This window comes from Erinaceus europaeus, chromosome 6 (genome assembly GCF_950295315.1).
Source record: "Erinaceus europaeus chromosome 6, mEriEur2.1, whole genome shotgun sequence".
Classification (NCBI taxonomy): Eukaryota; Metazoa; Chordata; class Mammalia; order Eulipotyphla; family Erinaceidae; genus Erinaceus; species Erinaceus europaeus.
In genome coordinates, this window is record NC_080167.1 from 35,768,886 (window position 1) to 35,785,495 (window position 16,610).

The 16,610-nt window shown below is 38.9% G+C and overlaps 1 protein-coding gene across 1 annotated transcript in view; it reads left to right on the top strand.

Annotated features, from left to right (window-relative positions):
* NUP133 (nucleoporin 133) overlaps positions 1-16,610 on the top strand; it is a 93,785-nt gene that overhangs the window by 52,066 nt on the left and 25,109 nt on the right. The window contains exons 14-19 of the mRNA XM_060192026.1: positions 986-1,080; positions 7,417-7,641; positions 8,440-8,562; positions 9,712-9,811; positions 12,616-12,867; positions 13,955-14,088. Coding sequence (XP_060048009.1) covers positions 986-1,080; positions 7,417-7,641; positions 8,440-8,562; positions 9,712-9,811; positions 12,616-12,867; positions 13,955-14,088 — 929 coding nt within the window. The remainder of the gene's footprint in view (positions 1-985; positions 1,081-7,416; positions 7,642-8,439; positions 8,563-9,711; positions 9,812-12,615; positions 12,868-13,954; positions 14,089-16,610) is intronic.

Consider the following 16,610-nt stretch of genomic DNA (forward strand, 5'->3'; position numbering starts at 1 on the left):
TCCTTAAGCTGGTCCTTGAGCTATGAGCCACGTGTGCTTAACCCACCATGCTACCGCCTGGCTCCCCATTTTATTTTATTTCTAAAAGGAAATTTGTAAACTCCAAAACTAAATGATTGTTTTGGCATAACTACTACATCTGGGCAGTAAAAATTAAACATTCCCAAAGAGTGGCATTGAGCAAATGTGAACATGTAGACTTGGACATGTTACATTTTTTTTGCCTCACATTTTTTTGTTAGCCCTAGGTTACTTGCCGACTTACTATTACTTTTACTGCAATATCCAGGCTACTCAGAGGGTTCCCAAGTGCCAGTGAACTGTGAAAATTTATTTTCTTCTTAGTACATTACTAAGCCTCATTAGAAAGTTAAGAAGAATATCATATTTTTATTTTGTAAGCTTAGAACTATACATTATTACAACTATAAGGACATTTTGTAAGCTTAGAACTATACATTATTACAACTATAAGGACATCTTGAGTTTTGAGTACATACAATGTGATTATATCAGAGACCACAATTTTTTTTCTAAATTTAAAAAGTTCTTGGATGTATGTAATATTTTTCAATTGTAGTTGATCAGGAATATCTGAAACTTCAGAAGATAAAAGGACAGATAAGGAGGAAATATTGTCGATTTGCCTTTATTTATTTTTTTGCCAGGGTTATTGCTGGGGCTCTGCACCAGCACTAAGAATCCATTGCTCCCGGCAGCCAATTTTTTGATTTTTTTTTTTTTTTCTTTTTGCTAGGACCGAGAAATTGAGAGGGTATGGGGGAGATAGAGAAGGAGAATTCGTGCTGCAGGCTGGGAGCAAGGGCTCAAACCTGGGTCTTTGCACCAGTCCTCCTCATAGCACTATGTGTGCTTGACTGGGTATGCCACTGCTTGGCCCCTGATTGATCTTAATGTTTAACTTTGATAAATAATTATAAAACCAGTATGTTTATTTTTAAGTTTTGTTACTGTGTTTCAATAGAAGCACCTGGGTTCAATAATACGTCACTGATAATTCTTCACCAACTAGAAGATAAGATGAAAGCACATTCTTTCCTTATGGACTTTATTCACCAGGTAGGCATTCCACTTTTTGAGAATAAGAATGACCAGGACACGTCTCAGGGGCATGATCCAGTTGGAATCCAGTCCCCACTGTATTGAGAGGAGCTTCAGTGCTGTGGTGTCTTTCTATCTGAAAAAGTTGACCTGGAGCAGTGAAGCCTCAATGATAACCAAAAAAAGGGGGGGGGAGGGGGAGAAGGGAAGTAAGGTAAAGGGGAAGTTTTGTGTCCCTAAATATACTTAGTAAAAGCAGAATCAGGAAGTTAATATGAGGGGGCCAGATGGTAGCACAGTGGGTTAAACGCACATGGCATAAAGCACAAAGACTGACTGTAAGGATCCCAGTTAGAGCCCCTGACTGCAGGGTGAAGCAGATCTGTAGGTGTCTTTGTCTTCCCTTCCTCTCTCGATTTCTCTCTGTCCTGTCCAAACAAAAAAGAAAAGAAAAAAAAAGGTCATGACCCCTTTGCTTTTCTTTATTATTATTATTTTTTTGTTTTATGACCCATTTTTGAATAGAAAAACATTTTTAAAAAGTCATGGCTTAATAAAAAGGTAATATGATTCTCTTCACTATGTGACAGGAAAGGTGTTTGCAACGCCTAGGCAAATAAAAGCAGGCGGTAGGAATAAACACTAAATTTATAGTATTTGTGAGGGGACCAAGAGATGAATTCAAATCAGGAAAGATAATGTAATTCTTATTTTAAAATAATTAGGGATGGTGGCTCACCTGCTTGAGTTCACGTTACAAAGCACAAGGACCTGGGTTTGAGTCCTGGTCCCCACCTATAGGGGGAAAGCTTTGTGAATGGTGAAGCAGTGTTGGAGGTGTCTCTCTCCCTATCTATCTCTCCTTCCCTCTTGATTTCTGGCTGTCTCTATCCAATAGATAAATAAAGATAATAAAAAGTATAAAATAGGAGTCAGGTGGTAGCACAGCAGGTTAAGCGCACATGGCGTGCAGGGCAAGGACCAGAGTAAGGATCCTGGTTTGAGTCCCTGGCCCCCACCTGCCAGGGGGGTCACTTCACAAGTGGTGAAGCAGAACTGCAAGTGTCTATCTTTCTCTCACTCTGTTTTCCTCTCCTCTCTTGATTTCTCTCTGCCCTATCCAACAACAACGGTAGCAATGACAACAATAACAATAAGAACAACAACAAGGGCAACAAAATTGGGGAAAAAAGGCCTCCAGTAGCAGTGGATTCGTAGTGTAGGCAACAAGCTCCAGCAATAACCCTGGAGACAAATATATATACGTTAGGGTTAGATGGTAGTTCACACAGTAGAGTAATCACATTACCATGCATAAGGATACAGGTTCAAACCTCCCATCTCCAGCTACATGGGAGGGCTTCATGAGCAGTGTTGCAGATATCTCTCTCTCTCTCTCTCTCTCTCTCTCCTTTTCTGTCAATTTCTGCATCAAAAAAAAAAAAGGTCACTAGGAACAGTGAGGCCCAGCAATAACCCTGGTGGCAATAATAATGAATAATTAAGTAAACAGGTTGCATGAATTAAGACAGATTGATTCAGTGCTGTTGTTATGCTTCTAAATTCTGCTTCTAAGACCCCTTCTTAGTTTCACTGGTTTAATCCCCCCTGCTTAACACTGTATTCTATTTACATAACCACTGTTAAATAAGCACCACCTTGCCTCCAGGGCATTGGTTTAATCCTCACTGTTTTGCACGCTTTTTCCTTCTCCCCACCCCCTATCCTACGTACATCCTCTTTGGACCTGACTCTTCCGCCTCAGGATATATAAGGTCAGGATTGTAATTAGAGCTTAGTTTAGATTGCGCTTCGTTCCACATGAATAAAGACTGAACTGCGTACCACTCAGCCATGAGTCCCTGGTCGTCTCTCTCTCCCACCCGCGAAGCTAGCCCGGCACAGTGCCATATTCCACAATCATTAAAAGTAGCAAGGAGTGGGTCAGCAACATAGCTCACTTAGATAGTGCTTTTGCTTTGCCATGACTTTAACCCAGGTTCAAGTCCTGTCTCCACCATATTGGAGACAGTTTCAGTGCTATCATGTTTTTACCTTTCTGTCTATCTCTCTCTACTTAAACAGTTGACCTAGTGCCTTGGGGCCTGGGTGTATGATTATGGAAAAAGACCTAAATTGGAGGTGAGAGTGTTTTTCAGACATGTCACAGAGAGGTGAGAAATTGTACCCATGTGTGAACCCATTGTATCCATGTCTGTAAACCATAAACCTCACACAAAAAAGGTGATTTTGGAAAAAAAGAGTAAAAAGAAGTCAGCCTATAGTGGTGAAATGCCAGTGAAAATGCTTCCTGCTTCACTCCCCCAAACAAAAAATGAGGGTGAGGAAGATTGCTTATCATTAGAGTACAGGACTTGCATGCCTGAGACCCAAGAAGCCCCAGGTTCAATCCCTGACACCTCCTTTTGCTTACACTGAGCAGCAATATCATTTCTCTCATAAAAAGAACTATATCTTTCAAAAAAAGATTTTTAGGAGATAGCCACCTAGTTAGTAGGCCTTGCAGTGAATCATGCTTGAGGGTCCAGATTCGAACCTCTGGCCACCATATGGGAGTCTCTGTATAGGGGAGGCTTCCCCAGTGGTGGAACTGTGTTGTAGTATCTTTCTCTTTTTCTCTGTCTTTCATCCTCTATCCAGAAAAATTAAAACAAAAAGTTTGCTGGGAGCAGTTACATTTTATGTTAAGAAACCCAGCAAAAATTTTGGCAGAGGGGTGAGGGTATAGCATAATGGTTAATGCAAAGAGACTTTCATGCCTGAGGCTCATAAGTCTCAGGTTCAATCCCCTACACTGCCATAAGCCAGAGCTGAGCAGTGCTCTGGTAAAAAACAAACAAACAAAAACTCTGATAGAAAGAAAATAGAAGTGTTTTATGAAAAACAAGAAGCTACCAGAATAAGGTATAGATCAGTGTGCCTATGTGGGATGTGTGTGTATGTATGGTAGAATTTGTATTAAAAAAAATAAACCCATATCCTAGTATATTAATACTATACACAAAGATGTTGGGGCCAGGTGGTGGTGCACTTGGTTAACTGCATGTATTATCATGCACAAGGACCCGGGTTCTGTACCTCAGTCCCCACTGGCAAGGGGGAAGCTTCACAAGTTGTCAAGTAGTGCTGCAAGTGTCTGTCTGTCTTTCCCTCTCTATCTCGCCCCCTTAATTTCTCTGTTCTATAAAGTAAAATAGTTAATTAAAAAAATCAAATTATTAAACCACAAAGACATTCATGAAAGAAAAGATATGAAGGAAGCTCTACAGTAACTTCAATAGCAAGAAGAATGGACTAGGAATTAAGACCTTTTGCCTTTCTGTGCTATTACATTTTCTTTCTTTCCTTCCTCCATTCATCTTCCTTCCTTTCTTTCTTAAGAATTTAAGGGATTAAGGGGCCAGGTGGTAGTGCACCTGATTGAGTGCACATGTTACAATGCACAAGGACCCAGGTTCGAGTCCCTGTTCCCCACCTGCAGGGGAAAACTTCACAAGCAGTGAAGCTGTGCTGCAGGTGTTTCTCTGTCTTTCTTCCTTTCTATCCCACTTCCCTCTCGATTTCTGACTGTCTCTATCCAATAAAATAAATAAAGATAATAAAAAAATTTAAAAAAAAAAAGAATTTAAGGGATGGGAAATAGCTTACCTGGGAGAGCACACACTTTACCATATGCAAGAGACCCAGGTTTGTGTGGCTCAGGAGGTGGCACAGCAGATAAGGGCATTGGACTCACAAGTATGAGTTCCCAAATTTGATCCCTGGCATCATATATCTGATATCTGGTTGTGTGTTTTCCCTCTCTCTCTGTCTCTCAAAATAAAAAAAGACCTGCGCTTTAGTGTCTGGCCACCACATGAGAGCACCATGCAAAGCATGCAAAGGGCACACTTCACAAGTGGTGGAGCAGCGCTGTGGTAGCTATCGGAGATTCTCCCTCTCTCCTCTATTCTCTTTTTCTTTGTCTCTGTCTTTCCCCTCTCTGTTTCTATATCTCTATCTGAGAGGTGAAAAAAAGTTTGTGGATCTGGGATCTCAAGCATGCATGATTTCCTTGCTATAATATACTTTTTTTCATTCAGATAGTGGCAGAGAGAGGAAAGATACCACAGCACCAAGCCTTCCCTTGCCATAGCACCTCCCATATGATGCAAGGTGAACCTGGGTTGTGCTCATGGCAGTACAGACACCCTATATGATGAGATATCTCTTGGCCCAATATTTATTATGAAAAAGCAAAAGGAGAGAAGTCTGAGGCAGAACACCACTCAGCTTTGGAATAAAGTGTTGACGATTGAATCTCTGGGGCTTCAGATGTACAAGTTTGTATCTGACAGTCTGAGCTACTTTGCTGGCCCTACTACTGTTTTTTTTTTTTTTGCCTTCAGGGTTATTGCTGGGGCTCAGTGTCTGGACTATGAATCCACTGCTCCTTGAGACTATTTTTTTCCCTTTTGTTGTCCTTGTTTATTGTTGTTATTTTTATTATTGTTGTTGCTGTTGTGTTGGATAGGACAGAGAGAAATCGAGAAAGGTGGGGAAGACAGGGGGAAAGAAAGATAGACACCTGCAGACCTGTTTTACCACTTGTGAAGTGAACCCCCTGCAGGTGGGGAACCTGGGGGCTTGAACGTGGATCCTTAGGGTGGTTCTTGTGCTTAGCTTCTGCACTAAACCCACTGCAATACTAGCCCCCTCCCCACTACTGTTTTTTTTTTAATTTTTATTTATTTATTTATTTATTCCCTTTTGTTGCCCTTGTCTTATTGTTGTAGTTATTACTGATGTCATTGTTGTTGACAATGAAATGGAGAGAGAAGAGGGAGACAGAGAGGGGGAGAGAAAGATAAGACACCTGCTGACATGCTTCACTGTCTGTGAAGCAACTTCCCTGCAGGTGGGGAGCCGGGGCTCAAACCGGGATCTTTATTCTGGTCCTTGCCTTTTGCGCCACCTGCACTTAACCCACTGAGCTACCACCAGCTCCCTTTTTTTTTTTTTTTTTAAAAGATTTTATTTATTTATTAATAAGAAAGATAGGGGAGAGAGAGAGAGAAGCAACCAGACATCACTCTGGTACATGTGCTGCCAGGGATTGAACTCAGGACCTCATACTTGAGAGTCTAGTGCCTTAGCCACTGTGCCACCTCCTGGACCACACCCACTACTATTTTCTAAACTTGCATAATTATTTTTATATTAGTAGGAATCCTGAAGGAATTTTATTATTCATTTATAATAATAATAGTTTTATTATTATTTTTTGCTTCCTGTGTAATTTTCTATACATACTTTTGTTTATTATTGAGGAGACAGAGAAATTGAGAGGAGCAGGGGAGAGAAACAGAGAGACACCTGCAGCACTGCATGACCATTCATGAAGCCTTCTCCCTTATGGTGGGGACCAGGGCTTGAACCTGGGTCCGTGTGCACTTAACTAGGTGTACCACCGCCTGCCCTTCCCATACTTTTCTATATATTTAAAATAAACATCAGTATATAAACTTCAAGTCACTTATTTTCCTTTCTCCCTTTTGTCATCACTGGGGCTTCACCACTCCAGGCTGACTTTATCAGATAGAAATACAAAGACAGAGACACAGGGAAAAACATAGCACTGAAGCTCCCTTCAGTGCAGTGGGGGCCATGCTTGAATTTGGGTTATGCACATGACAAAATAAGGACATTATTCAAGTGAGCTGTCTTACTCTTAAGCCACTTCTTAATGAAATGAGCATTCTTAAACTGTAGAAGAATACTCATTATTTACATCTGTCTTATGGCTTCTTTTGAGTTTAAGTTATCTTGATGCTTTACCCAATGAGAAAGCTTTGGAAAATTCTTAGAACCTAGAAATACACTAGAAATGAGCATCAAGCAAATCAAAAGTAGGAAATGCAAAGTGTTAGTTCCCCACCCTCCTTGGATCTTTAGGGCTGCTGGAAATTACCATTGAATGTTGATGCTTTTAAGTTTCTAGTTCCCAAATGTTCAGAATCTAAAGGAGTTAACTGATAAAAAAGAAATGAAAAAACAAGTTTTTTCTTTTTTGATAAATAATGATACTAAGAACGAGGGAAGTAGAGATAATAGTGATGGACAGAAGCTTTGGAGTAACTATAATCTTAAATAGGAACAGGAAAGTCTGTATGTTTCCAGGTATCAATGTCCCTGACTGAATTTTGTATATATTTGAATAATCAGAGGACCTCACAATACTTTTCTGGGAAAGTGGCTCTTTATCCAGTGTGCTTCTACTGGAAAAATGACTATACTATTATTTTGTATGCTACTGTAAATGCTTCTAATAACACGTGTCTATCTTTTCACAAGGTTGGCTTATTTGAACGACTAGGCACTTTTCCAGTAAGGGGAATGCCAATGGCAACTCGACTGTTGCTTTGTGAGCATGCTGAAAAATTGTCTGCTGCTATTGTTCTTAAGAATTACCATTCACAGCTTTCTGAACTGGTGAATACAGCAGTATTGATTGCTTTAAATAAGAGGGACTGTGAAATTCCATCCAGCCTGACTCCTGCAGATGTCTTTTTTAGAGAGGTGAGTCCTCTTGCTTTCCTTAATGTGGTTTCATAAAACTGTTCCACTTACTGTTCATGCCGCCTCAAGCAGGGGATGAGTTAGGACAAAGGATTTTTGTTAAAGCTTTAAATTAGACTGCAATTTCTGGATAAATTATCACTAACAATTATCATTAATTTCATTGAATTAAAACAAAGTTGATGAAAAAGATCCTTTTGTGTCGTAGGTATTTATTCAAATCTACTTTTTTTTTTTTTTTGGTGAGACCAGAATACCACTCCACCATTTATGATACTGTATGTTGTTGTCTTATTTTTCTGTGCATCTGGAAATCAAACCCAGGGTCTCACTTTTGCAGAGCATGCATTCTATTGATGAGCCATTTTTTCTGGACTCTCCCACTCCTTTCTACTGTGCCATGGAGAAAGGGGGTTGGTGTTGTGAGTTTGATCCCTGGCACTGCAAATGCCAAGGTGATACTCTGGTTTTCTCTTCCTCTCCCTTTTCTCATAATATCTTAAAATTTCTCTTAATCTAAAGAGGAGCTTCTCAAAAGGGAAAATAATCAAGTTCATCAATTTTAGTCACTCTTTTACTTCATTTCTTTAGTAGGAATTTATATTGTGTTGTGGAGACATCTGTAACCTCATATATAAAGGTGACTCCTCCCCTTTAATGTTTAAATTTATTCTCACCATCAACTATTTTCTTCAAATTTATGATTTAATGAGAAAAGTCCATTAAGTAGATTCTCATTAGCCATAATTGTTAACCAACAGAAGTTTTGTGATAGTTGACTTCTCTATACTTCCTCAGGTGTCCCAAGTTGATACCATCTGTGAGTGTTTACTGGAGCATGAGGAGCAAGTCTTAAAGGATACACCATTAGAATCAGTTGAATGGGCTGAGGTGGTGATCAATGTGAACAATATTCTTAAGGTACAGAAATACTATGAAAATTTCATCAAGTCAAATGCCACACGGGCTGGGTGGTGGTACACTTGATTGCATACATTATAGTGCACAAGGACCTGGGTTCAAGCACCTAGTTCCCACCTGTGGGGGGAAGCTTACAAGTACAAAAATAGTGCTGTAGATATTTCTCTCTACTTTATCTCCCCCATCCCTTTTCAGTATCAATATTTTTCTGTCTGTCAAAAAAAAAAAGTCACAGTGCAGATGGAAAATTGTTTCCATGTTCCTGCTCTGTACTAGTAATTATTTATAAAAGTTTAGCAGTTTGTTAGTTGCGAAAAATAAGTCATTTTATCTGTTAGTTAATGTTTTGACTATAACAATTTAGCTTGTTCATGTTAAAATTTCTACAATCTTGGGGGCCAGGTGGTGGCACACTGTTTAAGTGCAAGTCCAGATTCAAATCCCCGGTCCCCACCGGTAGGGGGGAATCTTCATGAGTGGTGAAACAATACTGTAGGTGTCTCTCTGTCTTTATCTCCTCCTCCCTCTCAACTTCTCTGTTCTATCAAATAAAATAAATAGTAGTTTTAAAATATTCTATAATCTTGAGTTCTGTTTGGTAGAATAAAACCATATTTGAAAAAGGATATGTATGTGTATATATGGAACTACAAATGTTCTATTTATTATTAATGTATTTAATAATGATTTATAAGATTGCAGGGTATAATTCTACAATACACACACTAACAAAATTCTGTGACCCCCATTCTCCAGTGATATTCATCACAGTTCTCACAAAATCTTAGAAGTAGTTTGGCCCCAAATGTATTAATCTTAATGCAACTGCCTAAGAAGTTCTCATTTTCATTCTTTAATTATTCACAAATTCACTATTTACATTATTAATTAAAATGGTGCACCTAATTTTAGATAAAGAATTTTATAGTAATGATGTTTCTGTTTTGGTTATAACTTTCCAAATTTGAAGTTAAACTGTGAGTTAAAAAAAAAAAAGGGAATGAAAAAGGAAGCAAAAAGTAATTCTACAGTTTTACACTTGAGAATTTTGTCATATTAATAGGCTTTGTACATGTTTCAAATTATATTAACAAACACTAGAATTCATTGCTTTCTGCCTGTGATAATGTACTTTTCCCCCCCCTTTAGGACATGCTGCAGGCTGCTAGTCATTATCGACAAAATAAAAACTCCTTGTATAAAAAAGAAAAACCACTAGAAAAAGAACCTGAGTATATTCCTTGGACAGGTATGATCGTCAAGTCAACAGTGAGCCCAGATGTCCTTGTTTATTTTCTTTTAATTTTTTTTTTAACTAGAGGTTTAATAGTGGTTTATAAAATGACAGCACTATAGTTCTATACTATACCCACAAGCAAAGTTCTGTGCCCACTTTCTCCCTCAAGCAGTAACCACTGTAGTTCTCATGAAATCTTAGAGATAGTTTTTCAGTTTGACTATTTTTTTTTAAAATAAGATTACAGTAGTAATAGGGTTGGGAGGTAGTGTATCTGGTTAATTGCACACACTACCACGCACAAGAACACAGTTCAAGCCCCCGCCCTTACTGGCAAATGGGAAGTACTAAGAAGTACTAAGTACTTCACAAGTGGTAAAGCAGGGCTATAGGTGTCTCTTTCTCTCCCTATTTCCACTTCCCTTTTTAATTTCTCTCTGTCACTGTCAAAAAGGGGGGGGGGGGATGTTACAGGGTATAGTTCCATCCTGCAACCCCCACCAAAGTTTTTTTTTTATAATTTTTATTTATAAAAAGGAAACACTGACAAAACCATAGGATAAGAGGGTTACAACTCCACACAGTTCCCACCACCAGAACTCCATATCCCATCTCCTCCCCTGATAGCTTTCCTATTCTTTAAACCAAAGTTCTTTACTCCCCTCCCCCAGTGATAACCACTATAGTTCTCACAGAATGTCAAAGATAATTGGCTTCTTTCTCCATCATCTAGGAATTCACAGAGTTCATTGTTTCTTCTAGCCCTGAAATTCTCTCAGTCTAGTTTCTAGGCCTATTACCTGAACCTGACCTTCATTCAAAGTGTATTTCACACCGTTTAACTGTAGTTTTTCTTTGACACTTCCTACCTTTTTAGTAAACTGTACATGGAATTGTTCTTTCATGTTTTCTAACTCCTTAGCAAATTCAGCTTGGAGTTATTTCTTTCACGTTCTCTAACCTCTTAGTGAAATAATCTTTAAGTTCTTGAGTGTGTAAAGTTTAGGTTCTTGAATTGCCCTTATAGTGAATTTTCTAAATTCTTTCTCTGTTAAGCCTTCCAGTTCTGTATATTTCTGAAGTTCTTTTGTTTCCTTTTTTCTTGTAGGGTCTGTCATGTTTTTGGTCAGGTTTGGGAAACTTCTCCTTTACTTGTGCATTTAGTGTGTTTCCTGTTTCCAGCAGGTGGTGTTTTGACTATAGTGGTGAATTTCCCATTGTTTATATATTCCATGTTTGGGGAGTATGGGCAGGGGAGGATATAATGGATGTTTCTAGTTTTTCATCAAGTTGGGTTTAAAAAATATTTTTTATGGTAATGTGGGGGATTGAACCTGGGACTTTGGAGCCTCAGGCATGAGAGTATGTTTGCATAATAATTATGTTATCTACCCCTGCCCCCAAGCTGTTTTCTATTATCTATCTATCAATCTGTCTTATTGGACAGGACAGAGAGAAATAGAGAGAAGAGGGTGAGAGAGAGAGAAAGAGAGAAACCTGCAGACCTGTTTCACCACTCATGAAGTATTCCCCCTGCAGGTGAGGAGTGTGGGCTCAAACACTGGTCCTTGTGCTTGGTAATATGTGCACTTAACCAGGTGCATTACCAACCAGCCCTCTCGACAAGCTGTTTTTTTTTTTTCTTCCCCCTTTTGTTGCCCTTGTTGTAGTTATTATTGTTGATGATGATGATGTCATTGTTGGATAGGACAGAGAGAAATGGAGAGAGGAGGGGAAGACAGAGAAGGGGAGAGAAAGATAGACACCTGCAGACCTGCTTCACCACCTGTGAAGCATCTCCCCTGGAGGTGGGGAGCTGGGGCTTCAAACCGGGATCCTTATGCTGGTCCTTGCACTTTGCGCCACGTGAGCTTAACCTGCTGTGCTACCGCCTGACCCCCACGCCAAGCTGTTTTTATACTTGCATAATATAGAACCTCTCTGTAGTCTTTCACCCTATACCCAGACCTCTTAGTACTAGTTGCTTTAGAGCTATTTTCTTCTGAGTGTTCAAAGAATCAGGGCTTACTTTCCCAGCCAGCAGCTGTCCTAATCTACTAATCTTTTGGGCAGGGAAAGACCACAAGGCTTTTCTTCTTAGTCATTTCCCTGAGGTCATGGTTTAAGAGTCCGGAGATTTCCCACTCTTCTACAACTGGTGCTGTGCTCCACTGTGTTGCTGCCAAGAACACACGGCTTCCTCCTTATTAGGACTCTCATGGTCCCCATTTCTGCTTACTGATCACGGAAGTCCGAGCTGTGACTTAACAAGATTTGATGTGTTCTTTTTCACTTTTCTAATTGTTTTTGAGAGTAACTGTGTACCTGGTACTAGTACATGGCCATGCCTCCAGAAGTCCTACTTGTTTGTTATCTGTTCAAAATATAATTTTTCATAATTTTAGATGTATATTTTCTCTAGTACATATTCGTAAATGAACTTGTGTCATCTCCAAAATATTTCTTATGAGAGCTACTTAGAATAATTTATTGAGCTCTCTATAAAATTACTTAACTTCTACTTAATGCACATCTTTATAGTTGTATTACATGTAGTTAATCATAGAAACAAGCCTTGGCATTGGAGATATTGACTGCATTTTATATTGATTTACTACAAGAAGGAAATAGAATAAATAACATTAGAGGAATATAGAAAGACCATATTTATCTGACTTTGCAATGAAAAATTTTATAATGGGGGTTCAAGCAAGGATAGAAAGGTAAGTACTTAATCTCTCTTTGATTTATTTTTTCCAGCTACAACCCTTCTCCATTATAGAGCCCTTACCATATTAATTTATGTGATTCCACAGCAACAAGTGGTCCTGCTGGCATTCGAACAGCAATAGTACACCAGCATGAGATTGTCTTGAAAATGGTTTATCCTCAGGCAGACAGCAACCTTCGAAACATTTTGACAGAGCAACTGGTGGCACTGATTGATTGTTTCTTGGATGGATATGTTTCTCAACTTAAGTCATTGGACAAATGTAGTGATCAAGAAAGATATGACAATCTGGAAATGGAATACCAACAGAAAAGATCAGATCTCTTATCTCCACTTCGTAAGTGCATGATATGTAATGGGGACTATTTTGTCTTTGAATTTGCAGAATGGATAAAGGAAATGTATCGTTACTCTGGTACATGTGATGCCTGGCATTAAACTCAGGACCTCATTTTTTTTTTTTTTTTTAACCAGAGCACTGCTCAGCCTTTGCTTATGGTTGTGCGGGGGATTGAACCTGAGACTCTGGAGCCTCAGCCATGAGAGTGTCTTTTCATCTTTGCATAACCATTATGTTATTACTACCTAGGAAATGTATCATTAATGTGGTGTGTTCCATGTAGTATTATTAATCCAAGTGTAACCCACAATTTATACCAAAGCACATATATACAGCATTCTGTGTTGATTTATTCAAGCTTGTTTTTTGGTTTTTTTTTTTATATTTACTTTCCCTTTTGTTGCCCTTGTTTTTTACTGTTGTTGTAGTTGTTGTTGTTATTGATGTCATTGTTTTTAGATAGGACAGAAAGAAATGGAGAGAGGAGGGGAAGACAAAGAGGGGGAGAGAAAGATAGACACCTGCAGACCTGCGTCACCACTTGTGAGGCGAGTCCCCTGCAGGTGGGGAGCCAAGGGCTCGAACTGGGATCCTCCTTGTGCTTTGCGCCACCTGCACTTAACCCGCGGTGCTACCGCCTGACTCCTTCAAGCTTGTTTTCTTTATTTGTCAGGTACAATTACTGTGGAGGATGGTGAATATATTTAAAAAATGAGTAACAATGTGGAGATTACCCTCAGAAAGTTTATCAACACAGGCATGAACAGCTAGACTGCTAAGTAGAGCATTTTAGGTCTGTTAGAGGGAACAGGTAGTGTGAATACTCAGCAAGGGACCCATTTATTTGAAGGCTATGATTATAAGAGGTAGCTTATGGTGAATGATGAATTGACGGGCTGGATTTGCGTCTTGAATAAGTTTACACATATTATAAAATTAAGTATCATTAACTAGAAGGATTTTCTTTTCATTAATTATTCTTATTATGTGGTATGAATTAAAAGGTAAAATTTCAAGTCATTTTAATTACTTACTGAGTTTTTGTTAACAGAGTTTTTTCCCCTATTTGTTTTCAATTCTATAGTCAAACTAGGCCAGTACCCATGGGCTGCTGCTTTAGCTGAAAAGTACTGTGACTTTGATATCTTAGTACAGATGTGTGAGCAGACTGACAACCAGACCAGACTTCAGCGCTATATGACCCAATTTTCAGATCAGGTAATAACATTGGGAACATAGAAAGTAGATCCTGCAGCAAGGTTTTTACCATTTCAAATCTTACTCAATGTATTTTCAAGTATTATAGCTTTTTAAAATGCATTATTTATTTGAGTAATTAAAACATAAATTATATTCTAAATAATGGAACAAAACATTTAAAACCACAAAATAGTACTAATATATGCTTTATCAATTTAATTTTTTAAATCTTTAGTTTCTATATACTAGTTATGTTAACTGTGCAGTCTTTACTGAAAGACAGCTTCTTTCAGAAATCAGTAAGGGTTCCCTTAACATATAAGAGGATTCTTTCTGTCACTGTCCTTTAAAAGAATAATACTACTTTTAGATAAACTTTTTTTTTTGTTCACTGCTCACTTCTACCCTACCTTTTGCCCAGAGCTTTGAGTGATTTCTTCATCTCAGGAAGAGTCAAATGGCTAGAATTGTAGTATCTGGGTTTTCAAGAATAACTATACAATACTGGTTCAGACTCCTGGTTAACATTATGTTGTAATAAGATTTTCATTACCACTATTTCTCATGCTGGTTGCACATTCAGTTTGTAAATCTGCAGTTTTGGGGTTTCTTTTGCAATACAGATTTTTCTTACTTAATGGTGAAGCTTTGTTTTCTTTGTCTGATTCTTGTATTTCTTATTGGGATCTTCTTGGGTTCTGGAGGCATATCCTGTGGAATGAATTTTGCTGCCTCCTTACTCATTTGGTGCTATCTGGTGAGGTTTTCCTGGCCTTGTCTATTTCTTTTTTTTTTTAATTTTTTAAAAAAATTACATTTACTTACTGGATAGAGACAGCCAGAAATCGAGAAGGAAGGGGGTGGTAGGGTGGAGAGACATAGAGACACCTGCTTCACCACTCACAAAGCTTTCCCTCTGCAGGTGAGGACAGGGGCTCGAACCTGGCTCTTTGTGTGCTGTAACGTGTGCTTAACCAGGTGTGCCACCACATGGCCCCCGCCTTGTCTGTTTCTATGTTACTACTTTCTGTCTGGTTATTTTAAAAATATCACCAATAACTATTTTTGGTCTCTCCTGGTATCGTTGTAAGAGGAATGTTCAAACAGTCAAGATGGCAATGAAGTTTATAGATATCACACAATAAAAGAAGCTGATCATGATTCTTAAAAATTCCACAACTATAAAGTACTACAGAGGGGGCAGGTGGTGGTACAGCCAGTAAAACACTCTTATTACCATGTGCAAGGACCTAGGTTTAAGCTCCTAGCCCTTTCCTCCAGGGAGGAAACCTCATGAGTAGAATATTGTTGCAGGTCTCTCCCTTTCTTGTTCTTTATCCCCTCTACCCTCTTAGTTTCTCTTTGTTTCTATCAAACAACAACAACAAAAAGTACTTCAGGAAATGCAAATATCTTTTGTGTGCTTCCTTCTCTTTTATTGGTTTTCTTTCCTTTTGTGATTAAAACATTGTCAATATATTCAGCTTCTGCTCTGTGTTTCTTCCTTACTCTTTGTGTCAAAGTTTTCCATTTAGGATTTATAGCTTTTCTAAAGATTTGCATAGCTTATTGTACTCCTTATAAGAAGTTTATCCTGTTCATTCTCTGATTTTCCTTTATATTCTCTTGTTCAATCACATTTTTTCAAATTTTAATGGTGCTCATATATCTGCCAAAATCAGAGGATGGTGCTGGTGAAATATCTCACTTGGATAATGTGCCTTTTTTTTTTTTTCCTCATCTTTACTTTCAACTTTATTTTTAACATTATTTATTTTACAAAATTACATGTCAATAGGGGTTTAAATCCACACCATTCCCACCACCAGAGTTCTGAATCTTCAGTCTCCCCACTGCAATCCACCTCAGTTCCCCTAAGGTTGTAGACATGGGCCAACCATCATCCCTACAACTATCTGTCTATATTTATACATAATTACCACTTTTTTCCCTGATTCAATCCTCTCTTCCCCTCCAAGCCACTCATGACAATGTAATTACCTGCATATGTCTCTCTTCTTTTCCTTCTCTTTCTCTGGGTGCTGATGGAGCTGGAGTTCAGAACTCTCTTTTTTTCTCCCTCCTCCACAGTTACTGTTGGGGTTCGGTGCCTGTACTATGAATCCACTGCTCCTGGAGGCCACCTTTTCCCTTTTGTTGCCCTTGTTGTTTATAGTTATTATTGTTGTCGTTATTGCTGTCACTGTTGTTGTATAGGACAGAGAAATTTAGAGAGGAGGGGAAGACAGAGAAGGGGAGAGAAAGACACCTGTAGACCTGTGTCACCACTTGTGAGGCGACCATCCTGCAAGTGGAGAGCTAGGCGCTTGAACCGGGATCCTAATGCTGGCCCTTGTGCTTTGTGTCATGTGTGCTAAACCCACTGCACTGCAGAGCCTTCATATCTTCATTCTGTCACTTCTCCCCTGCTGGGGTATGGATCAAGGTTGTTTTTGGGGTACAGAAGGTAGGAGTTCTGACTTCTGTAATTGCTTCTTTGCTGGACATGGCCGTCAGCAGGTCAATCCATACCCCCAGCC